The following is a 24,490-nucleotide window of genomic DNA, read 5'->3' as shown; positions in this document are numbered from 1 at the left end:
TCAATCATTTCCCCATTAGCACTCCCCAGTCTGAACTGGTTACCTTGTCACAGCAGTGCAAGGGATCAAGAAGACTTTGGGGAAGAAGAGGCCAACAGGGATACTGATGGGAGAGGGATAGAGTCCCAAACCCCTTTTCCTCCCTCTCCCATCCTACTAGCTCCTTAACATAGTTCCGGTTTCTTTCTGGATGTGTGCTAAGCCCTTGACATGCACCATTTTGTTTCATCCCTACCATGACTTTATGGAGTAGGCGTTTTGGACTCATTTTACAACAGAGGAAAAGGAGGGTTAGAGAGGTCAAATGACTTGTCCAAGGTCAATAGCCAGTGGGAAGGAGATTCAGACACAGATGTGCCCATATCCTGAGTCTGTGATTTTCCTATTACATCATGCCACTCTCCTATTTCCAGCGGTGTTCTGAGCTGACTGGGACATGGCCAGGTGAGGCAGTTCAGGAAGGCCAGGTTGGTAGCTAAGGACCTTTAGATGGTCACTATCAAGCCCCTTTGACCTCAACCCCCTTGCATTTGGGGAGAGGCCTTCTATTGTTACTGCCTGTTAGGTGTCTGCCTCCTGAGGAGATTCTGAACTCCTTGAGGGCAAGGACTTGGCTGGATCTTAATACTGCCAGTCTCTAGCACAGGCCTCGCAAGGAGCAGATGCCTAGGAAAAGTTTACTGACTGAATGAATGAATGAGTGGCAAGGGACACACCTGGGGCTGCCTGATTCTGTGTCAGTCCCCCTTTGAGACCAGTTCTCTGCAGGGTGGTAGGTGGAGCAGGGAAGGTCCTGGAGGTATCAGATGGGCAATACTCACCTCCAGTTGTACAGAGCTTCCCTGGGCAACTGAGTTGTATGTTACTAGTCTCTCCATGCTTCCCCCAGGCTGTAACAGCACCAGAGATCCCCAGGAGGGCAGCCAGTCTGGGCTGGTATTTTCCTCAGCTACCCAGGCCTACCTTGGTAGTAGAAATGGAAGGTGCCAGGCCCAGGGGGTGGTGGGAGGCTCTGGAACCTCAGGGCCGCTTGGTGGGTGGGGCTGCGGATGACGTGGCCCCTCAGCAGGAAAGACTGGTTTGCCAGGGGCAAGGGGTCAGGCCCCCCGAGGCCCTCCACAGTTATTGTCTCCCCTTCTCGGAGGCTGATGTTCTGGACCTGTCCATAGAATAAACAGAGCAAAGCAGAAGAGTCAGGCTTCTTTTTGCTGATTGAGCCCTGCTGCCCTCAGGCTCCTGCAGGCCTGGGGCATGGCCAATCCTCAGTGCCCCTTGGGCATTGGAGCCCCCGGCCCTGAGCTAGGCACTTCAGTGCAGGAAGAGCTCATTTTACCTTCCCAGTAACCCTGTGAAATGGGACCTGAAGTTCAGAGATATCAAGTAAATTATCCAAGGTCACCTAGAGATTAGCACAAGTGGGATTTGTAAACACGTCTGTTTCCAAAGCTTTTCAGCTACACCAAATGCTTACTGTCCCTTCATAGCTCTAGGCTCAGTTTTGTCATTGGTAAGGTGGGGATGCAGTTGGTGTGTTGAACTAGATGGTGTCTGCCGAGGGCCTGGCCAGCAAGGTGGGCTCTTAAACATCAGCTTCCCCTGAACATCCTCTGTTGTCCTCTCACACCCAGCCTGCCTCAAACTGAGCACCCGCTTCCCCCAGCTGGCAGCTCCCCTGGCTCCCCAGCTCAGGGAATGACCTTACCATCCATCTGCAGGCCCAAGTTAGAAACTGGCATCTCTCCTCCTCCCTTATACCCCACATCAAATCCGTCATTCCTTCCTGTCAACTGGCCCCCAACTCTGTTCACTGCCCTTCATCCCCGCTGCTACCTCCCCCGTCCTCGCTGTTATTGCTCACCTAGACCCTCGCAGCAGCCTCCTGCCAGCCTCCCTGCCTGCAGGGCTTAACCCACTTCTCCCTCCACCTCATATTCTCTGAACTGCAGCCAGTGAATAGCCCTGATATGTTGCTGCTCATGGTGCTTCCCTATTTAAATCATCCGTGGCTCTCCAGTGAGCCCACAAAGACCATAGTATCTAGTCCAGACTCCTTGCTGTGGCCCTCGAGGCCCTGCCCAACTTGGCCTCTGCTGACTGCTCAGCCTAGCCTTATGCCACGCCCCTCCACGTGCCAGCCACCCTTCTGTTCTCTCTTCTCCGGGCCTCTTTTTCCAGTCCTTTCCTCTGGCTGTCACAGGCCCCTCTGCCACCACCCCAACACCCTTAGACCTTCAATCCCTGGAGCATCCTCTGGGCTCCATGCCTTCATTCAACAAGGATTGGACAGCAACAGACTCTGCCCAGAGGGGAAGTGTTAGTGTGGCCTGGTAAAGGAGCACTGGATTGGGAGCCCAGAGGTCTGGGACCTAGTCCTAACCATGTGATCTTGGACAAGTACGCCGACTATTGGAGCTTCATTTTCTCCATCATATAAAATGCCTAGTGTGAATCTTTGCTACTCAGAATGTGGTCCCTGGGCCAGCAGCATCAGCACCACCGGGGAGCTTGTTAGAAATGCAGAAGCTCAGACCCCACCTAAGATCTACTAAATCATCCTTTGCATTTTTTTTTTATATCTCTCATTTTCTTTCTTTCTCTCTTTTTAAAATTAATTAATTAATTAATTGTTGGCCGTGTTGGGTCTTCGGTGCTGCTCGCGGGCTTTCTCTAGTTGCGGCGAGCGGGGGCTTCTCTTGTTGCGAAGCACGGGCTCTAGGCGTGCGGGCTTCAGTAGTTGTGACACACGGGCTCTAGAGTGCAGGCTCAGTAGCTGTGGCGCACGGGCTTAGTTGCTTCAAGGCATGTGGGATCTTCCCGGCCAGGACTTGAACCCGTGTCCCCTGCATTGGCAGGCAGGTTCTAAACCACTGCGCCACCAGGGAAGTCCTCATCCTTTGCATTTTAACAAGGTGATTCCGAAGCATTGATCTACATGGTTTCCAAGGTCCTTACTATGTTGCTCTGAGGTAGGACCTTCACAGATTATCCTCCTGGGCTAGTTAAGTGGCGTCCAGTGAGTCACCAAATCCTTCCTAATCTTATCTCCCAAATATTTCAGTTGATTCCTCCTCTCCATCCCTTTGTCTCTATCTTGGCTCTGATTACCTACCACCCTCCCCCCCCCCAACTGTTCCTCACCTGGCCTTCACCCCTCCCATCCCCAACTCATCTCCCTGGCCCCGGCTGTCTCAAGATTGGACCATGTCTCTCTCCTACCCAAACCCTGTTGGTGACTTCAGATTGTCCACAGGAAGAGGTCCAAACTTCCCAGCTCACAGTTGGCCTCAGCAGCTCTGCCAGCCTCTTATCTTCACTGCAGCCACAGGCCATGCCTCACTCCCCTCCTCTGGGCATTTGCATATGCAGGATCCAGCCCAGGGAATGCCTTCCATTTTTTCCTCTCCTGCTGAAGCTGCTCATTCTTTCAGGTCTCAGGGCCACCCACCATCCTCTGCCTCCCAAGCCAGGCCAGTCAGTTCCTTTACTTCAGGCCTCTCTACCGTCTGTCTCTCTTATAAAGCCTAAAGGTAGCATTTTGGGTCACAATGCCCTCTTCGCTGGCCAGTTGCAATAAAGATGTGTGGAAAGGGTGAATGTGTGGGTCACTAGAGGTACATTCCTTGCAGATTTCTGTAAACTGAGAAGCACAGAGCACGCTGAGCCCAGCCAGGTCCAAGGACGCAGCTGCGCTAGGCTCTGGGCCCCTCAGACTGTGGGTGGTGAGAGCATACGTGCCCTGCAGACTCTCCTGCCTGGGAGAAAAGGCCTAGGGGATCTTTGGGGCTGAAGAGAAAACGCAAGGCAGGGTGCTGGGGCAGATGTGCAGCCTCTCCATGAGGAGCTCCCCTCCAGGGCACATTTGGGTGGAGGCTGCTGGACCATCTGCCAGGGACATTCCTCAGGGAATTCCTGCAGCAGGCGGAGGCTGGATGAGGTCCCCTCAAACTTGGAGATTCTGTGATTCTAGAGTTGGGCAAACAAGACACACACACGTGGAATCTGTAATTATCGAGAGATGCCAGGCAGCATATAATTCTGCCTTAAGTGGGACTGAATGCATGCAGCAGGAATCCTCTAGGGGGGAGTGGAGGGGTTGCAGGCTCAGGGAGAGCACATGGAGCAGGTGGGGCTGAGAGCGCCTTACGGGGGCAGGGCTGGCCTGGGAGGAGGAGAAAGGGAGGACATCACCGCAGGGAAATTACTAATGAAGTGAAGGCAGAGAAGTAGACGTGAAGTTAGCATTTTTCCTAGTTCCCACAAACACCCTTTTGACCCCTATCTTCCAGCTCCTGACCCTGCTTTTTAGCCAGCAACGGTGGCAACAGCAATAACAACAATTACCATTCACAGAGCGCCTACAATGTGTCAAGCCTTGTACTATTTACAGATATTTCATCCTCACCAGAATTCTGTAAGGTGGGTGGTAAAGTCCCCTTAAGTAAACAGAGGCTGGGAGAGGCTAAGGTCACACAGGTGTTAAGTAGTAGAGCCTGGCCTTGCTGGAGGCAAAGGCAGCTCCCTTCCTCCTAACCTCATGGGGGTGTCACCTGCAGACAGATTTCTAGACATCTTTATTCCTGGGTCCCAGGTCCACCAGGTTTAGCAGGGAGGTGGTTTTTGGCCATACTGGGCTTTTTTCAAGATGTTGAGCCATCTTTCCCCCCAGAAGCCCGTAAAGCTGAGAAAACTGGGAGCTGAGACCTCTGTCCCCCTCCAATCTGGGGAAGGCATGGGCCCCTCAAAGCTGGCCTGGTGGCAGGGGTTGCCATGAGAGCATGGAATGGAGTGGGCCTGATTACTTGGGGCTCTTATCCAGAAGGTACTCTATTCTCACAATGGCTGTCTATGCAGCACTGGTCCCTTGGGTTTCAAGCACCCACTTGCAGGCCTGCCACAGTGGCCAGATGTAATTTGTCACTTGTTTGAGGGCCAGGCCTGACAGGGGCCAGACAGGGCTTGGTGTTAGACAAGGGGGGTGATGAAGTCTTGATGTAATTTGCAGGCGTCTGAAGGGCTCAGGAGACAGATTGAAATGTCAGCTCTGCTCACGAGGGCTGTCTTCCCACACCCCTAGCCAGTGACAAGAGGGGAGCTGGGGATCAGGCTGGGGAAGACAGAAGCAGAGGGAGCTGAGTACAATTCCCACAGGACTCTGGGCTGTCTAACACTGCCCAGCTTCCAGCAGACCAGGGGTCAGTTCAAGGAAGGAAATATGGCTGCTTTGAGGGGGCTGACTCCTTCCTGGATGGGAGGTGGGGAGGATTCAGGTTGCTCTCTGCCAACCCCAGACCATCAGCCTTGACTGGCCTGTCTGTCCCCATGGAAGCTGCCAGTCGGTCTCTAGGACATGCTCTAATGGTGCGACTCATAGACAGGATGGTGCCACAAGTCCTTGCACACAATCATCTTAGTACAACCCTGCACGGGCCATGAGCTCAGGGATGACTTGTGTGTAAGCCCCTCCCCCAGTACCTGAGTCCCGCTCCCAGAAGCTGACCACGGCCCCTGTTCCACTGCACTCTCCTGATCACTGACACCTGTGTGTGTACTCTGACATAAACCCACCGCATGCACACAACTCCCTCAAACACATGACCTGGCACATATGCCCACACATACATGTGCTCCCTCACTCCAACAGTGGTAGAATCACAATTCTTCCCATGAGATCCTTTACAGTTTTCAAAGCTCTTTCACACCCATTATCCTCACAGATCTCACAAAACCTCAATAAGGGAGGCAGGGCAGGCTGTGTTTACCTCCAGCCTATAGAGAAGGGAACCTCGTAATCAGAGAAGTTGAGAGCTCCTCTTTGGGTCACACTGTAAACCCAAGGCAAAGCCAGGACTCCAGGCCAGGACTCCTGATTCCTGGTCCAGTGCTTTGTCTTCATGCAAGCATCCCAGGCCTCTCCCCCGAAACTGGGAGAATTCCAGATGGGGTTCCTAGAGGAGCAGGCAGGGCTGGGCTGAGAAAAGGGGTTGGGGATGGAGTTCTCCAACTGTTCCCAACTGAACTCTCTTTCTGCAACAGGACAATCTTCTGGGCCAGGGGAAGAATAGGGACTCTTGAGTCCTGGATCAACTCCCAGCTCCATCATCGACTAGTTGATAGGTCCTTGGGCAAGTCACATGACATCTCTGAACCCCAGTTTCATCTGTGAAATGGGATAATCACACCCACCTCATGGGGTTATAAGGGTTAAGTTAGATCCCGCCTGTATGGGGCTCAGCACAGAATGGGCGCAGCAGGAGCAGTCCTCTTTCCCGTTTTTGGAGAGACCTGGGCCCCACCCAGGCTGTGGACCCACCTCACCTCAGGTCTGCCAGGGCTCTGCCTGGGAGGCACTGTACCTGGGAGCCACCCTCTCCCTAGCCCAGATTCTGAGCTGCTAGGAAGCAGGAAACAGGGTCAAGGGCCTGAGATACCACTGCCATTCTGAGCTATGAGGGAGCTTCCCACCCAGAAAGGGAGCCACACTCAGAGGGACTGGCTGGGAGGAGCCTTTTGCATCATCTGGTTCAACCTCCTTTAACAGAAAGGGAAACAGGCCCAGAGAAGGCCAGGGCTTAGCCCAGTGACTGAGAGATGCGCTGCAGAACCAGGACTGGAACCCCACTTTCAGTTTCTGTGCTCTATGTGACAGCTTCTATGCTCTTGTCTCAACTGATGCTTGTCTACAAACACTTATGGGGTAGGGTCTGCTTTAGGGAGGGGAAGAGGGGCCTAAATCCTTGGGGCTAGACCTGTTTGCTCCCTTGTGACCCCCCCCTCAGATAAGCCTTCTAGGAGCCAAGAAAGAGGAGCTTGCTGAGAAATCTCACCCCCCTGACCCACCACCCTACTCCTGCGTCCATATCAGGCCTGGCGCTGACCTGGCCTAGAAGGGTAGGGTGTTCTGGTTATCAAACTGGCAGCTGGCCTGGCATGGGAGAGCAGTGTTCCCATGGGGCCATCTGGGGCACTAGGGCAGGGACTGTGGGCAGCTGTGTCCAGGCTCCAGATGGTACAGAGAGCAGCGAAGCCAAGATGGGGCTGGCAGCGGGAAGGTTCTTGGAACGCCAAGCACAGTGAGAGACATGAGCCAGGCCCAGAAAGGCCTGGAGCTCTCAGGGGAGCTGGCTGCCTGGAGAGGAAATGGGACCCTCACGGGCCATGGGGCTCATGCCCACCCACCCTGAAGGGTCTTCTCTGGATCTCTCTAAAAAGAGCCTAGCCCAGTGCCCAATCCCCAGCTGAAATAGGCAAGCCTCTTCCCATCACAGAGGGCTGGCCCTGGCCTTCTTCCTACGGGCAGCCCAGACCCTCGGCCTCAGAAGGCACAGATAGCTGCAGCATCCTGAGGGGAGGTGGGGGCCAGGGATGAAGCAGGTTATGAGGGGCTGTGCTCTAAGCCATGGAGAGATGGGCTGTTAGGGATTCTGGAACCCCTGAGGCTGTTCCTCACAAGGAGGGGATGGAGAGGGTCTTGCCCAGGGGCCCAGCCTTTAGCCAGAGCTGTGGCCACATGGCAGGGGTTCCGCATGGTGTCAGGCTGACCTGCACAGGAGTGTGATTTTTGGGTCTTTAAGATGTTCCGGACTTCTCTGGTGGTCCACTGGTTAAGACTCCGCACTTCCAATGCAGGGGACTCAGGTTCGATCCCTGGTTGGGGAACTAGGATCCCACATGCCGCGTGGTATGGCCAAAACGAAAAACAAAAAAAGTTCCTCTCCTCCCACGGTTCCTCCAGTCCCCCCTGCCTGGATTCCATCCCTTCCACCTACCCTGAGCCATCCCTGTGAATTCACGGAAGGGCAGGCAGGGGCTTACCCATGATGGGAAGAAGCCACAAGCCCTCCCCAAGCCTGAAGGAGCAGTGGGCCGCCTCCTGGGCATTCCAGCTGTCTCATCTGTCTTGCCCCCAGTGCACAGCGTGGCCTGGCCCAACTGCCAGCCCTGGGCAGGAGGGCACTGCACTCAGGCCTAGCCTCTGGCAGGAGTGCAATCCAGAAGCCATTAAGCCCACCTCCTGCTCCTAGGCAATAAGGTCACCCGTTCAAAACTGCCTGGGCAGGCTTCAAGGGCCAGTCTGCCTTACCTGCTGCTTTCCAGCTGAGGCTTGGCTGCTGGCCTCTCATCCTTCAGGCTTCAGAGCAGGTATCATCACCTCTGGGGAGCCTTCTCTGACCCCCCCTGGCCCCCCCATGGTGGAGTGTGCCCTATCCTGGAATTCCTATCGTCCTCTGTGCTTCCCACTCCTATCCCCAACAGCACTGTGCATTCTGTGGTCATCATTTTTTTGGGGGGGGGTCATCATTTATGATTTCTGTCTCCCTCACTAACTGTGAAGATCCATGTCTCCAGTGCCCAGTACAGAGCCTGGCACATAGTAATTGCTCAATCTGTACTTGTGGAACAAATTCACTCATCAAAAAACATTAGTTAGGGCTTCCTTGGTGGCGCAGTGGTTAAGAATCCGCCTGCCAATGCAGGGGACACAGGTTCGAGCCCTGGTCTGGGAGGATCCCACATGCCGCGGAGCAACTAAGCCCGTGCGCCACAACTACTGAGCCTGCGCTCTGGAGCCCGTGAGCCACAATTACTGAAGCCTGCGCACCTAGAGCCTATGCTTCACAATAAGAGAAGCCACCACAATGAGAAGCCCGTGCACTGCAACAAAGAGTAGTCCCCGCTCGCCGCAACTAGAGAGAGCCCGCGCGCAGCTACGAAGACCCAATGCAGCCAAACATAAATAAATAAATAAATAAATTAAAAACCCAAAACATTAGTTAATGATTAACGGAGTGACCTTGGGCAATTCCCTTTCCTTCATGGCCTCAGTTTTTCAACTACCCATTGGGTATTGGTCTGCAGTGTCATTAATTCTTTAGGTTCCCAAGTGGCCTGTGTGGTGTGGCCAGGAGGCTTAGATAGGAGCAGAGGTTGCTGGAACTGGCCATGGAAGAACCTTAAACCCTGCTTCAGCCCTGATGATTCTGTCCCTCCCCACCCAGCCCTCCCTGCCATGGCCTCAGGTGCTCTCCAGCCATCAGGGCCGACAGGGTCCCCAAGGACTCTGCCCAGTGGTGGTACGGTAGAGGGCGGGGCCCTCATCTGCCTGCTATGTTTCCTGACAGCAATCCAGGGCTGTGGCAGGTCTTCCTCTCAAGGTTGCCTGGTAACGGCTTTTACATTTGATAAAAAAAATGTGGCAGAACCAGACAACAGACACGGGGCTTCCGGGGCTTCCGGGGGCTTCCATGAGAGGGTGGGTATCCAGGGTGGGGCTTGTGCCTGGGCCGGGGCCAGGGCAGGCAGAGGCAGCATCTTGCCTCATTGTGGAGAGAATGGGCCCGGCCCATTCTTCGGGACTGGGCCCAGCCTGGCCTAGTGGGAGTCAGTGGGGATGGTAGGCTTGGGGGTAGAACCAGCCCAGGCCTGCAGAGGGGCAGCCAGCCTGGCATCTGCCCCCTCCCACCCCCTTCCCCACACCTGCAGCTGGTGCCTTCCACCTGGTGAGCCACAGCCAGTGCCACCACTCATTAGGTGATGATTTTACATTAATTACCTTAATTAAGCGGCACTGAGTGCTAATGGCTTGAGGTGGGGTGGCTGTTCCTAATTACCCTCCCAGTCAGACCAGAGCGAGGGGCACAGGGCTTGACAGAACAGGAGCAAACAGTTAGAGAAAGAAGGGGAGGGGCCCACCAGTGCTGGGAGGATGTCCCCCTCCGCAGGGCCTGGCTCAGAGACCTGGACCTGACATCCCCAGAGGGCAGGGCTGAGGGTGCTGCCCCGGGACAGCTGAGCTAGCTTTAGGTCCAGATCCAGGGGCTTCGGGATGCGTGGGGAGCAGGCCGGGAACGGGGGATAGGCAGAGCTGTCCTCTTCCCTGGACGACTCCTCTGCCCCTTCCCTGTGCTCCTCAGTCACCGCCCTGATTCCCTCAACTGGACTGAATGCCTCTCCTCTCCACCTCCATTCAGTCTCCAGAGTCACATCAAATGTCACCTCATTCCTCCCCATCTCCATTCATTCGTCCACTCATTCAGTCAGCCCATGGAGAACCCAGTCTGGGCCGTGTACACCAAGGCACCCCTCAAGGAGCTTACAGTCTAACTGGGGAGATGACAGCTATAAACAGACCCATAGGAGACAGCGTGATGAGCGAGGATGGGGGATGCCCCAGGCTTTGGGGATCAGGAGAGAATTCCCAGAAAAAGTGATGCCAGGGTTGAGTCCTAGGGGAGGAGATAGGAGGATGCCTCTTCCATGCAAAGGGACCAGTAGGTGAAACTGGGGCTTGTGGGGAAAGTGCGCTTGACCCATTCCCTTAGCTGCAAGCCGTTTAGTGCAAAGCAGGAGTAGAGAACAAGGGAAGAAGTGGCTAGAGATGGGCCCAGAGGCACTGGCCTTGATTTAGAGGCCCTTGGGGGAGACGTGGGAGGTAGGATCAATTTCATTTGAGAAAAATGACTGCAGTGTGGGTGGAGGATGGTAATGGGGGCAAGCGTGAGTGGAGTGACCAGTGAGGCATCCACTACAGCGTCAGGGGAGGGATGACAGAGGCTGGACCACGTGGGGGTTGGGATAGAGGGGGAGCAGCAGGTAGACCTGAGTCTGGGGGAGTGTCATGGTGATAGAACTTGGGCATCAGGGAGCTGGTGGAACAGGGAGAGGGAGAGAGGAAGGGCCAAGGTGCCTCTGGTCACACAGCTCCAGGGATGCCATCTACAATGCACCGTGGTGGCCCTGCTCTAGGTTTCTGACTGGTTGGGGTCAGTCTCTGAGGACAGGAGTAGGGTGGCAAGCATGTTTGGGGGAACAAAAAGGAAGAGTTGGGTTTGGGGCCTGTGGAGGTGGTGGAGCCTGTGGAACAGCCGTGAGGACCTGCAGCCTCAGGTTTGGGGATTAAGAGGGAGCCTTAATGCCAAGGGAGGGATGAGATGGCCCAGCAAGGTAGGGGGCAGGGGGCTGGGCACTAGGTCTGGCTCTCCCAGCAGCTGGTCACCTTTGATGCTGTGGCCATGTCTATCTTCCCACCTCTGCATCCCAGGAGCCAGCACAGGGCCTGGCCCAGAGGAGCTACTCAGGGAGTATTTGCTGAAGGGAAAGAGTAAGTGAATACAAGAGCGAGTGAATATATGAGTGAGTGAGGCTCCACGGCTCTCACAGGTCCAACAAGGCCGCCCTGGGTTCTGTCAACTCAGACGCATGGATTCAGATGCTCACCCAATCCCGTGCCCATCGAGGCTAGAGCCCCTCCTCAGACTCTCCTGAGCTCCTGATTAAACCCTTGGGGGAAGAGGATAGGCACACGTGCTTCTCCAGCAGCCCCTCTCAGCCTAGGCATCGCTGCGCGGGAGCAGGACCCTCTTCACTCCCTGAGGCGCAGGGCAGAATCCAACCATGTTTTAGGCCCACTGCCCAGTCCTGGCCCTAGGTTCCTGTCCAACTGCTGACCCTGCACATCTCTACCCAACCCCCCGCCCCCATGGCCAGCACCTTTCCGGAAAGATAACACACTAGCCCCAGTTCTGCCCCTGCTGAATCCAGGCCACTCACCTTGATTTCCACGCCGTAGCCAGGATAGACGGAGATGTAGTAGAAACAGTCCAGGCCGACATCAAGGGGTGAGCTGGGGGCTGTGGGGGAGTCCAGAGAGCCCTCTGGGCCTGAGAAATTCCAGCTACAAGGGCCTGGGAGGCAGGAGGAGACATAAGGCTAAACCCAGCTCTGGCGAAGTGGATCCAACTATGGCTGACCTGTGTGTGTTTGTGTGTGTGCGTGTGTGGTGAAGCTCACCTCTTGGGAGGTCTACTACCCTGTTAAAAGCAGGGGACCCCTTTCTCTTGAGCACCTACTGTGTGCAATCTTGTCTCAGTTCTTGGCAATAGCTCAATGAGGTAGGTCTTATTGCCGTTTTACAGATGAGGCTCAGGGAGGTGAGATAAAATTTCTAAGGTCTGCTGTAGTTGCTTCCAATCAGGATTTGAACCTGGGTCTGTCTGGTTCCCAAGGGCAAGGCAGGCCAGCACAGTGACAGAGAGGGAGGAATTCAGGGGCCCCTCAGCTCCCCCATTCCCATCTCTAGATCTGCAAGCCCTCAAGTAGCTGACCTGGTGGCTGGACTGTGGTGATGGTGGTGGTGATGATGGTGCTGGTGGTGGTGGTCTCCTCATCATCTCCTGAAGCCGTAGAGGTGGTGACGGTCCCCTCAATCCCAAGCCCTGTGGTCTGCGACATGACCTCTGGAGCCCAGGGCCTGCCTACATCTCCAGGACCTTCTCGGGTCGGAGTCCATGATCTGCTAGGGGGTGTAGTATTGGGCCTCTCTGCTGGGCCTGGGGTGGGCATTGCCATACTGGGCCCTGGAGGTAGGGGAGCTGTGATATGAAGTGCAGAGGGCTCTGACTCCAGGCTCCAGGGTCCTTCCCTGGACTGGGGCTGAGTAGGTGCTGCCACGATGGCTGGAGTGGGGCTGGTGAAGACGGGGCGGCTGTCCTGCCTGGCCAGAAGGGGAAGGGGACTCGGGGTGTATGGTGTAGGTGGGTCAGGCCGGAAGGGCTGTGCTGGCCTCAGCTCTGCCTCCCCCTCCTCTAACCCCTCTTGTAGGAATTCCTCGAGCAGGGGGTGGTGGTTAAGCAGCTTCAGGGTAGGGGCCGTTGTGACGAAGTGGATGCCTCGTTCTGGCTGCTCAGGCGTGGGGTTCACTGTCAGCTCCCCATCCGTCTCCTCCATGCCTGGGGCCTGCTCTTCCCCCACTGTAGGGGCCTCCGAGGAAAGTCCTGAAATAGTAACAGATGATCAGAGGTTCTCCTCCTGCCCCACAGTGAGCAGCATCACACCTAGTCCAGGCAGTAGGAGACCCACCTCTCTTTTTTTTTTTTTTTTGCGGTACGCGGGCCTCTCACTGTTGTGGCCTCTCCTGTTGCGGAGCACAGGCTCCAGACGCGCAGGCTCAGCGGCCATGGCTCACGGGCCCAGCCGCTCCACGGCATGTGGGATCTTCCCGGACCGGGGCACGAACCTGTGTCCCCTGCTTTGGCAGGCAGACTCTCAACCACTGCGCCACCAGGGAAGCCCCCACCTCTCTTTTGACATAGAGCCTTGGGGAGTGTCCTTATGGTTGAAAATCATGGAGCTATAGAATTTTAGAGCTGGAAGTGAGATGGTATCACATACTTTAAGGATGGCACATGAGATATCCCTTCTCCTCCAACACCAGAGGTGGACATTACTAATCTATCATTGCACTATTTCCTGGCTGTTCTCAGATTCGGCCTCAGAATCCTTCTCAACACAGCACTCTAGGCAGCCATGCCTGATACCTCAGACCAACATGACGAACAAATATTTCTCATCCCTAACGTAGCTCAAAGGGCTTATTTTACCAATGATGAAACAAGGTCAAAGAAAGGAAATGACTTGCTCAAAGTCAACGACCAGGTAATTGAAGACGGGAGATGACACCCTTAGCAAGAGTGCCATCCCCCACCAGTGTGACTTTTCTGCCTGAGATTACAGGGCATTGCATTCAAGTTCACTTTCTGTTCTCAATGAACCTGGTCATTAGTCTCAGGAGATGCTTCATATATTTGGATTCCTTCACGGACACATGACGACATTTTTGTTGGGGTCCCATTATGCCCTATTTCTCTCACTTTTCAGAAAATAATTTCTTTTGTCTCTCTCTCTCTCTTTTGTCCTTCTACAAAAGCTAAACTCTGGAGTAAGGCAGATGTAAACTCTGGAGTAAGGCAGATGTAGCTTCAAATCCATCACCATGGGACTGTGTGACCTTGGGCAAATAACAAACTCCCCGAACCTTATTTTTCTCATCTGTAAAATGGGGTTTCTTTTATAGGATTAACTGAGATAATATTACTTCCCTTTCCCATTTGCTGTGCCTCTCTGAATTCTCTTTATCTTTCTTTTGACACAAGCCAGGGGCCATCTAGGGCAGGATCTAAAGTAGGGTCATCTGCATGCTACAAGCCCCTCCCCCCCCATCCATGGTAGACATTATTAACCAATTTTGGTTATTTCTTGCTGAGGCCACATGGGGCTTCAGAATCCTTCTTAACACAGTTATCCAGGCAGCCACTACCAATTGATTAGATAGGCTATGGAAGAAGAAACTTATTTGCTGATACTGGTCTGAGGTTGCTATGCTGTTAATTGTATTGACTTATTTAAACACATAGCTGAAGAGATGATGCATATTCTGCCTGTGGCCCACTAGGCTCCCCAGATCCTTGACTGCCAGAAAAAGGTCAATGGATGCTGGCTCCAGATTCACTTCACATAGAATTTTGCCAGTTTGGAGAAGGCTGGGAAGATATTCTGATTTTAACAGCTCTCAAAATGGCTGCATGAAGATTTGAAGGGAAACACAGCCAGGGTGAGATAACAGAGTTTGCAAGGAGAAGGTTGGTTCCTCTGCACATCCGATGGTGGGGCTGTCATTCCACAGGCTCACACCCACCCCATGGATTGGCAGGCGTGAGGAAGCGGCAGATGGCCTACCTTCTGTCCAGGAGACCATGGTAGCTCTGATGTGTCAGACAGTTGGGAGGAGGGAGGAAATTGGCATGAGGGAGGGGGGTGCAGGTCAGAGGGCTCTCCACTGCTCTGGGTCAGAGGGGCCTTGGGGCCTCAAAGCCCTGAGGAACGAGGCCCAACCCCTATCTCCTGAGATGCTCACTAAAGGAGTCCATCTGTGCCTTGGCATTCTGTACCAGACACTGACAACACAGTGTCCAAACTAGATGCCCAGGCAGACCCATACCCCCTGGAGCAGACGGTCTGGCAGTGTCCCGTGTGTTTCATCTGAGTCAGGTGGAGGGTCCAGGGAGTGCCTCTGACATGCCAGCACGGGGCTATTCTCTTTGCCCAGCCCCCAGATGTCACACGGTCTTTGCCAGGTTACCTGAGAGTGATCATAGCATATGACAAGGAAGAAGAGCCTTTCTCATCACATAGACTGGAGCCTTAGGGTTCCAGTGTCCCCTTCCAGGGTTGCCCAAGAAGAGATGTAGCAGAGGCTCCCAGGGTAGGCACCTGCGGAAGTCTTCACTGGGAGAGGGAGTGCCTCTGTCTCAGGAAGGGACCGTAGCGGGCACAGCTCCTCCCGCTGGCTGCCAGGTGGGTGCTGGGCAATGGAGCAGAGTTAATGGGCACCTCCCGTCACTGTCGATTGCACTGATTGTGTTATCTGGGGGGACTGAGCTCTTGGTTAAGTGGGATCGAGATAGCATATCAAACGAGCAAGTTGATTCTACAATCCACTGCCACGTGGTCCTGGAGGGCGCTACCCACTATCAGAGGGGGTAAGATAATCTCCGGGAGACAAGCCATTTCCAGGGAAAAGGCATCTCCAGACACCCTGGATGATTCTGATGGAATCCTGAGGCCCTGTGAGCCCCCTCCCCAGGTTCCTGGGGTTCTCTCTGCCTGGGCTGACTGAGTCCAAAGGTGTAGAGACTGACAAACGGGGAGTGTGATGCAGGGGAAGCAGCAGGAGGTGTCAGAGACCCAAATGCCCCGTCTCATCAGGCACCTTAATGTGTACCAGACACTGAGTTGGGCCGTTCCCGTTTCTTGGATTATTTGATTGACGCGACGAGTCTGTGAGGTGGGACTCTTATTCCCACATTACAGAAAGAGAACCTGAAGCTTAGAAAGGTAAGGTGAGGACTTGTCCAGTCACACAAAGGTGGAGCTGGGATTTGAACCTATGTTGATCTGGTTCACAAAGCCCTAGTCTTTCCAGGACACTAGCTTGCCTCACAGGAGGAGGGGACTGGAGCTACCCAGCAGAAAGTCCTCTAGCCAGTTGAGGAAACTAAGGCCCAGAGAGAGGAATGGACTGGTCCACGGTCTTATGCAGGTTAGAAGTGGAGCTGAGGCCAGAGTTTCTGGCATCTGGGACCTGAGCTGAGGCTGAGCTGAGCTGGGCCCTCAGGGAGCCTTCTGGCTGGGACCCAGGGAGCCCCCATTCTGTGTCCAAAACACACCTGAGTCTGGGACTCAAACCAGAAGCCGAGGACACTGCTCCGCAGGGCAGGCATGCCAAGTCACACATACACTGGGGTGTAAATGTCAGCTCTGCCACTTAAAAGTCAAGTGAGCCTGGGCAAGTCACCTCTGTGTCCTCAGCTGTAAAACGGGCAGTTTGGAGAGGTTCTGTGAGAATCTTTTTGTTCTAAATAGCAGGGGTTTTTTGTTTGTTTGTTGTTGTTGTTGTTGTTGTTTTTTTGGTGGCGGGGACTACAGAGGGAGAGGCCACACTCCGAGGTGGGCAGCCCCCTGCCAGGGCAGCACTGAGCAGGCCTTTAGGGTTGGGAGAAGCTGGCCCGGGTGAGGCCTCTCCTTTCTGGGCGACCATGTCCCCTGTTGTGTGGCAGTGTGTGTGACCTCGAGCATGTCAGCGTCCTCAGCTGTACAACGAGGATAATACTGCATCGCGCTGCGCAAAGGGCAGCCGCCTCCGAGGCTGGCATGTGTGTGGGGGACAGTGGCCCACAGCAAAACAGCCCCCCATGATCCCCACCTGCCCGGTGCCGGTGCCGAAACGCAGGAATGCGCACCCTGGGCTGCTGCTCCCGCGGGGGCCGGGGGCTGCGTCCTCCGGGTGGGCTGGGACTGGGAAACACCCCTCGGCTCCCACACCACCCTGTCGCCGTTCCTGCCGCGGAGCTTCCCGGCAGCCCCCAGCCCTGGTGGGCCCCGCTGCCGCCTCCTGGGCCCTCCCCCCGCATTAGCTCTCAAGCTATGCAAATAGACATCGGAGGGAGCCCTGTTTAAAGTATTTAGACGAAATGAAAAAAGGCTTTCATCGGCACTAATGAGCCATTCAGGATGCCTCCCCAGTGGATTCTCTCCCGCTCCGCCTCCCGGCCCGCGCCGCCCCCCTGTGGCCCCTCTTGGGATTGGAAGCCCCCTCCTCTTAGCCCCCGCCGGGGCCTCCCAGGGAAAGCCGCCTGCCCTGCCCGCTCCTCCCCTGGGCCCAGCTGGGTGAGGGTGGAGACAGGGGGCCGCGTGCTCCACCTGCACAGACTGGGATCTAGATGGGGCGCGGTGCTAGCTTCTGTTTAGGGAAAGCCACAACGACTGGGGACTCTTCTTCATAGCATCCAGCTGGGTAGGTGTTCTGTCCCTGTCTGAGAGTTGGGGAAACTGAGGCTCAGTGAGGCCCAGGACGTTGCCAAGGGTCACTGCCCCTGCGGGCTGAGGAGTTGGAATTGGTCTGTGTGGAGACAATGGCGGAGGGTGGTGGTCCCTGCCTGGGGCAAATGCTGCATCAGGCAACACACTCCAGATGCCACCTCAGGCCCAGGCGGGCTGTCTGCTTAGTGCTGTTGTGTCTGCAGATCTTTCTGCTCCAGACAGAAAGAAAAACCTCAGGTTCCAATCCCCAATCTATGTCTCACTAGCGGTGTGACTGGGCAGGGGGCTGCCCACTTGAGCCTTTGCTTCTCCAGCTGTGGAGTGGGGACCTCCTGGGTTTGGTGAGGGCCATCTAGAGACAGGCCCATCCTCCCAACGGCCAGCCCCACCCCGTCCTCTGCAAGGGCGGGGGGACCTGCTGGCCTTAGCGGCTGGCACAGGAAGGGGACCCCACAGTTCTCAGAAAGGTCAGGCTTGATCCCCAACTTGTGGCAGCACCATGACTGCAGGTGGGCACAGGGGGAACCTGGGGGATACAGTGGGCAGGGAGCTACCCCTCAGGATTCTGGAGGTTGGGCTGGCCCAGCATAGGGAGAATGAGTATTCAATGGGATCCATTTATTATCCCATAAAAGCTAATGAGTTTATTCTGGAGGTTCTCCGGCCCCTTTCAAGTTTTAATAGGGAATTAGTGAGGGCCTGGCCCCCGTGGACCCCCTTTATCCCAGAGCCCGAGGGAGGGAAGAGAGGCTCCTGGAGTAAGAGCACCTGGGCCCCCCAGAGCCAGAGCCTGGTCTCCACAGCGACGGTTCCACTGGGCCCAGGCCTACCTCCTGAATTGAGGGTCCCCAGCTGGAGGCTGGCAGGGCCACATAGGGCCCCTGAGGCCTGATTCCATGTTCTACTACTGAAATAATTACCCCACAGTATCCCTGTGTCTGAGGTAGGTTTGCTGCTGTCGACTACTTGTATTAACAGAAAAGGCAATATAAGCCCTATACAACAGATGGGGAAACTGAAGCCTAGAATGGGGGTGTGGCTTCTTCAGGATCACCCAAAAGGTATGGCAGAGGCAGAATGGACACGTTCTGCCTCCTGTGGTTTGCAGCCAGGCAGCTACCATTACTCAGTGCTCACGTGCTAAGCATGCCCTCAGCAGTTTCACACGTAATCAGTTATCCTCCCAAGAGACAGAGACACTGAGGCCCAGAATGGTTAAGTAAGTTGTGCGAGGTTGCACAGCCCATGCGTGGCAAGCCTGGGACTAGAACCCAGAGCTCAGCTGCTCCACAGCTCAGCTCAGTCTACTGCTCCCACTGGCCCTCAGCTGTACCTCTTGACTGTCTCCCCACCAGCCTGGCCGTCACTATCCTAGGGCACTCTTGCTGGGAGCACTGCAGCTTGGGGTGATGGGGAAGGAGTCCTGGTGGTGTCTTGGAGGGCCAGCGGTTAGGGTGGGCAGTGGTTTGAGTCCGGCAGATACACTCAAAGGGAACTTCTCTGCCAGAACAGGTGCCTTCCCCCTTCTTCCCTGTTGCTCACTACTTTGTCTCTTTAAACTTTCCCCACCCTACCAGATCCAGCTCCAATCCCCACTTCGGACTGAGGGAGCCATCCCTGCCTGGCCCAGTGGGTGACAACAGCTCTCTCCTCTGATCTCCTGGGAGCACTTCTTGGTAGGCCCTCAGCACACGTACAGCTTTGTCCATGGCCAAGGATCTAGCCCAAGGCATCTCTCTTCCCGTATCTCTGCCCACAAATGCTGACCCCTGGTGCCAGGTACATTGAAGGTGGGCTCCGGGGACACACTCTCCAAGCCAGGATTCTGCCTGTCTGCACACTTGGAAGGCACCCTGCTCCCCCAAGTGCTTGGCCCTTGGCCAGGAGGAGTGGGCAGGGGAGGGCAGGGGTGGGCAGAGGTGTGTCCTGCAGGGAGAAGATGGGCAGCCAACCCTTGGCAGTGCCCCAGCACAGCCCCAACTGGCAACTGATGAAGAGTGTCTATCGGCACAAGCTGGTGGGCCCTGCAACCCCAGACTGCCCTCTCTTCCCCTGCCACTGACCATCCCCCATCTCAACCTCTTACTACCCTCTCTTGGCCAACTCCTGGCAGTTCGGTTAAATCTGGAGTACAAATGCGAATGGGGGCACCTCCTCCTGGCTGGGACCTAGGCAAGGAAGTGCCTGCTCCCCAGAATCTGAGCCCCTGTAGCCTCTGTGTGCATCTCATCCCTCCCTCATTTACACAGGAAGAAACAGAATCCAGAGAGGTTTCCCAGGTCATACAGTAAACTTGGGGCAGGGCTAGAACTCAAGATTTTGGGGCTCCAAGAGCACCTGGCCCAACTGTTCTGAAGAGTGAACCCTCCAATACTTTTGGGGCTGTCTGCCATCTGTGGGCATGCCTCCAGCGACAGAGAGCACGCTGCTTCCTGAGCTGCCAGGAACAGCTACCTCCCCCATTGTACTAGGTTGGGGGTGGGTGGGTAACCCTGGGCTTCGGCATCTCCAGCGTTGGGGTCTTCTTGTCGATGGAGGGAGTAATGGGGGTAGAGCAGGCAACACCCAGGAGTCAGCCCACCTGTTCTGGTCCCGCCCCTAACAGGCTAATTTGTCCCTCTGCACAAATCACTTCCCCATCCCGAACCTTCATTTCCCCACCAGTAAAATGGAAAAAAAGTATCACATTCCAGGATCTGGTGAGCCACAAAGGGCTCTGTGAAAAAAATACTGAACGCCACTGTTTACTGAGAATTTACCATACACCTAGCACCATTCTAAGGTGCTTTACCAGAATTAACTCATTTATCCCCCCACAATAACTCTGAGATATGAACTTTTATAGGTGAAGAAACTGGGACCCAGGGAAGGGCAGTTTCCAAGTTACCAGTTTGGATGTGTCAGATTCAAACGCAGAGGCCATGCAGCCCTAGTGCAGTGCTGTCTCATAGAACATTTCATGATGATGGAAATGTTTTATGTCTGCACGTCTGTCATGGTAGTCAGTAGCCATACATGGCTAGTAAGCCCTTGAAATGTGGCTGGTGAGACCAAGACACCGAATTTTAAATTTGATTTCATGTTCATGAATTTACATTTAAATCGCCACATGTAGTTGGTGGCTACCATGATGGAAAGCGCAGCTCCAAAACCCGACCTCTAGACCCAGAAGTATTCACCGCTCAGAAGGGAAGAGCCTAGAGTGGGAGGGGATCCTGGAGAAGATTAAGTTGGGCTGACAGGGTACTTCCCTGGTGGCGCAGTCGTTAAGACTCCGCCTGCCAATGCAGGGGACGCGGGTTCGAGCCCTGGTCCGGGAAAATCCCACATGCCGCGGAACAACTAAGCCCATGTGCCACAACTACTGAGCCTCTGCTCTAGAGCCTGCGAGCCACAACTACTGAGCCCATGTGCCACAACTACTGAAGCCTGCGTGCTCTAGGGCCTGTGCTCCACAGCAAAGAGAAACCACTGCAATGAGAAGCCTGCGCACTGCAACAAAGCATAGCTCCTGCTCGCCACAACTAGAGAAAGCCTGAGTGCAGCAGCGAAGACCCAACACAGCCAAAAATAAGTAAATATATAAGTAAATAAATTTATTAAAAAAAAAAAAAAGATGGGCTGACAGTGTCTACTCCCTTCCTTTGGGCCTGGAAAAACTGGGGCCTGGGGTTGGGCAGGGAGGGGTGACAAGGAGCCCTGGGACTTCTTTAGGTTTTTCATAAAGGCCTCAGGAGAGCTGAGCCTGTCAGCCACTCACTCCTCAGGGAGGACTGGTGCCACCCACCCACAATGTTTTCTTCCCAACCTGGGCTGAGCACTGATGTTCGGAGGGGTGGGGTGTTCAATGGGCAATTTGGGGACCTCAGGCAGAGCCGGTATAGGAGGACGTTATGGATGGAGGGCAGCCAGGAATCCCTGGCCTCTGGCGATTTGGCCCAGGACGGGGCCAGGGTGTGTGAACGCTCCATGACAATGCCTGCTGTGCTCGGCTCACCTGCCCCTACCTCCCTGCCCAGTCAGGCACACAGGGGCAGGGAGCCTGGCCTGGGCAGCACCCCAGGGCTCCTGGACAGCCCCAGAGTAGCTGCCTGGTCTTGGGACCAGGGGAGGGCATCACATTTACTGAGCACCCTCCATGGGTCAGGCAGGACTTCCTAGGGGGCTGTCTTCCACCCAGAGCAGCGCCTTTTATGCCTGGAATCAATATTTTACACTTTGTATGTGAAGGAACTGAGGCTGAGAGGCAAAGTGAATCATCCTAGTTCATACAGGAGGAAAGTGGCAGATAAGGGGTCTGAACTGGGTTTGCCTGTTCCACAGCCTGGGCTCAAGTTTCTACTGCAGAGTTACTGCTTCATGTGAGCATGTGTGGGCCTGTGAATATGTGGGCCCGTGTGTATACGTGAGCGTGTGCATGTGCCTGCATGTGTGTTTGTGTGTGTGTGTGTGTGTGTGTGTGTGTGTGTGTAGTTCCAAACACACAAGGACCAAAAGTCATTACCCTTTGTTCTCGACCATGGACGCCACACCCTGGAACCTGGATTCAGGGTCCTCAAGCCTGGAAAGGTCCAACCTCCCAGAAGGGATGCACTTCTCCCCAAGGCGGCTGCTGTGCTGCCTCCTTTTCACCCTGCGCCCTTCTTGGACCCTGACTTGACCCTTCCCAGGGCCATGTGGCCTGGACAGCCCCTTAGGCTCTGGGTGTGTGGGGAGAGAGGGGACAGGGCTCTGGGCTGCTGCCCTCTCCTCCCCACTGCCCCTTCTCTCCTGTGAGGCTGTGGCCAGGGGCCCAGGGTAGAGGGAGTGCCCAGCTAACTGCCACGTTCTCCGCTTTCCAATTTAAAATCTAATATGGTCTCGCCACTGCAGAGCTGGGGGCTGGAGAGGTGATTAATGAGGCCTCTGCTATAGCGTCGCCTGCTGTGCTCTACACCTTCCCCTGCGGCCCTGAGTTCCCCGCTCCTGCCTGCCTGCTGGCCCTGGGACCCCTAGCCCTGCCTGCCAGCAGTTCCTGGTGCTGGACAGGTGGCACAGGAGCTGGGGGCCTGGAGTGGGGCGTTGGGAGAGAGAAAGGGGCTGGCCTTGGACGTGGGGGCAGCAGGACTGACGCCCACCCCTGGGGCAGGGTGGAAGGAGAGGAACAACCTGGACCCTCTTTGGCCTTACCTCCCTCACCAGCTGGTACCTAACCATTCTGCTAACTCCTCGTGATAATGCCAGCTGGCAGGAGTGTGGCCAGGGCAGAGGAGGGATGTGGCCCTGGGCTGGGTGCTCAGGTCAGCCCTCCCCCAGCGCCGCCACCTCAGCAGCAGCAGGGATCATATTTCTCTGAATGGAAAACCTTGGAAATGTCAGCTGGGCTGAGGAAGGCTGTGAAGGCCTTCTCCCTGGAGCTAGTACCAGGGCTGGCTCAGCCCAGCCCAGTGGTGAAGCTTGGGGACAGGGGTTGGTCTAGGGAGGAGGAGGAATGGCCATCCCCTCCATCCTCTGCCCCCTGCCCAATTCCAGGTACCTGCGGAGGAGAGTCCCTCCTAGGCACTGAGCCCAGCAAGGTACCAGGGTACCAAGGTACCAGCATCTTTGGGCTGTTTCTCCCTCCCCCCACCATCCCCCCTGTAGTTCAAAAGCTGGCATTACTGAGGTTACTCCCAGTGCCTGTGTTCACCTCTGAGCTGAATGGCCGGCCCGGTAGCCCCAAGATTCTGTGGCCTTTGGTCAGAGGAAGAGGCTCACTCTACGTACCAGGGCCAAAGTGACCTTGTGACCTTTGCCCTGTGGCTACTTTTGTCAGCTACATCTGGGAAGAGATGGATTGAGGGATTTGGCTGCGCCTAGACCCCCACTTGCCCTGATCCTTAATGCTCAGGTCGGCTCTCTCTCCCCTGGGGGTCACTAGAGTGTCTGTCCTTAGCTGTGAAAGCTGAGAAGACTGGTGAGGCCTTGTCAGAGCCCTGTCTCCAGCATGGAGGTAGCTTTGCCATGGACAGGCTGTGTGACCTTGGGCTTCTCTTGCCCTCGCTGGGCCTGTCTGGCTTTTCATATAGTACTTGGTTCCTGGCTTTTTAGGTTCTTTGGGTGGGTGGGGTGGAGAGTCACAGCCCCTCTACTATCAGTGCCCAACTGCAGGGGTTGGTGGAGCCTCACAGTGGGCAGTGGTACAAGTGGAGGGGGCCTGGCGGGGCAGGGGACTGTGCTCTGTTGACTTGCCACTTTCCTTCTGAATGTCACTGGACCCCATACACCTCATCTCCAGTACCTGAAGTCCCTGTGTGTGTGTGGGTAGCCTCATCCAGGTATACTCCCTCCCGTCTCCCTCACACTTTGAACTCCATTCTGTCTCTCCAGCTTCTATGGGGGAGATGCAGGAGGTCCTGCCTTACTTCCAAATGGCCTGTGGAAGAATCACTGGAGGCCTGGGATCTGCCTTTAGAGGTTTGGAGGGGGCAGGGGGAGGGTAGCCTGGGACCTTCTCCTAGCCCCAGGCAGGTGGCATGGGGCCTAAGATGCCCCAGGGCATGGGCCCTGCACCTGTGGACAATCCCAGACTCCCCTTGTTTCTATGGCCTGTGGGACTGAGGGGAAAGGGCCTTACCAGCCCAGCACCCCAGCCTGTGAGGCTTCCGAGGCTCAGCTTGTCCTCCCCACTTCCCCAGCAAGCCTGAGTGGGGGAGGGGAGGGGTGCAGAGCAGCTAAAAATAGCAGCAGCAGCTCAAGTCTCCTTGAGGGGTCAGTGGAGCCCAAGACTGGGGAGGAAGAGAGTGGAACAGGCTCTGGGGAGGGGAGAGACCAGACTGAACTGGGATCTGCTGTGCCTACACCCAGGGCCACAGTCCCAGGGTATAGGGACAGAAGGGTACAGATATGCAGGGACATATGGACACAGACACCCAGGGGTAGATGGACAAGCCAGGCAGAGATATATACAGACATGGCTACCTGCGTATCTGGGGCTTCTTCTCCCCCAGACCCCCTGGGAACACCAGATGGACCCAGCTGTGCAGCCCCCAATCCCTCAGTCTTCTCTCTTGACTCAACCTTGCTCTGACTTCCAAGGACCCTGCCAGACGGGGTGTGTGTACACCTTGAGTAGAGAAGGCTAAGTCCTCCCTCTGTGTCCCTGTCAGTCTCCTCTGCTCGAGGCCCAGGGCAGGGAAGGACCAGGGAGCGCCAGAGGTAGCATCAGGGATACAGGTGCAACAGAGACTAGGCTGAGGGCACCACCCCAGCCTGAGTGGCAGGCTTCTTCCTAGCCTGGGCTGGCAGGCAGGGTGGGGGGATGAGAGGGAGACGGCTGGACCCAGAAGAGCAAGGCTAGGGCTCTGTCAGGAAGTGG

At 55.5% G+C, this 24,490-nt stretch overlaps 1 protein-coding gene across 1 annotated transcript in view; it reads right to left on the bottom strand.

The window, feature by feature from the left end:
• Positions 1-24,490, bottom strand: part of SEZ6 (seizure related 6 homolog) — a 46,027-nt gene that overhangs the window by 11,939 nt on the left and 9,598 nt on the right. The window contains exons 3-5 of the mRNA XM_060134699.1: positions 12,102-12,770; positions 11,548-11,681; positions 964-1,159 (exon numbers count right to left, since the gene is read on the bottom strand). Coding sequence (XP_059990682.1) covers positions 964-1,159; positions 11,548-11,681; positions 12,102-12,770 — 999 coding nt within the window. The remainder of the gene's footprint in view (positions 1-963; positions 1,160-11,547; positions 11,682-12,101; positions 12,771-24,490) is intronic.

Source organism: Lagenorhynchus albirostris, chromosome 20 (genome assembly GCF_949774975.1).
Source record: "Lagenorhynchus albirostris chromosome 20, mLagAlb1.1, whole genome shotgun sequence".
Classification (NCBI taxonomy): Eukaryota; Metazoa; Chordata; class Mammalia; order Artiodactyla; family Delphinidae; genus Lagenorhynchus; species Lagenorhynchus albirostris.
This window is presented reverse-complemented; position numbering and strand designations above follow the sequence as displayed.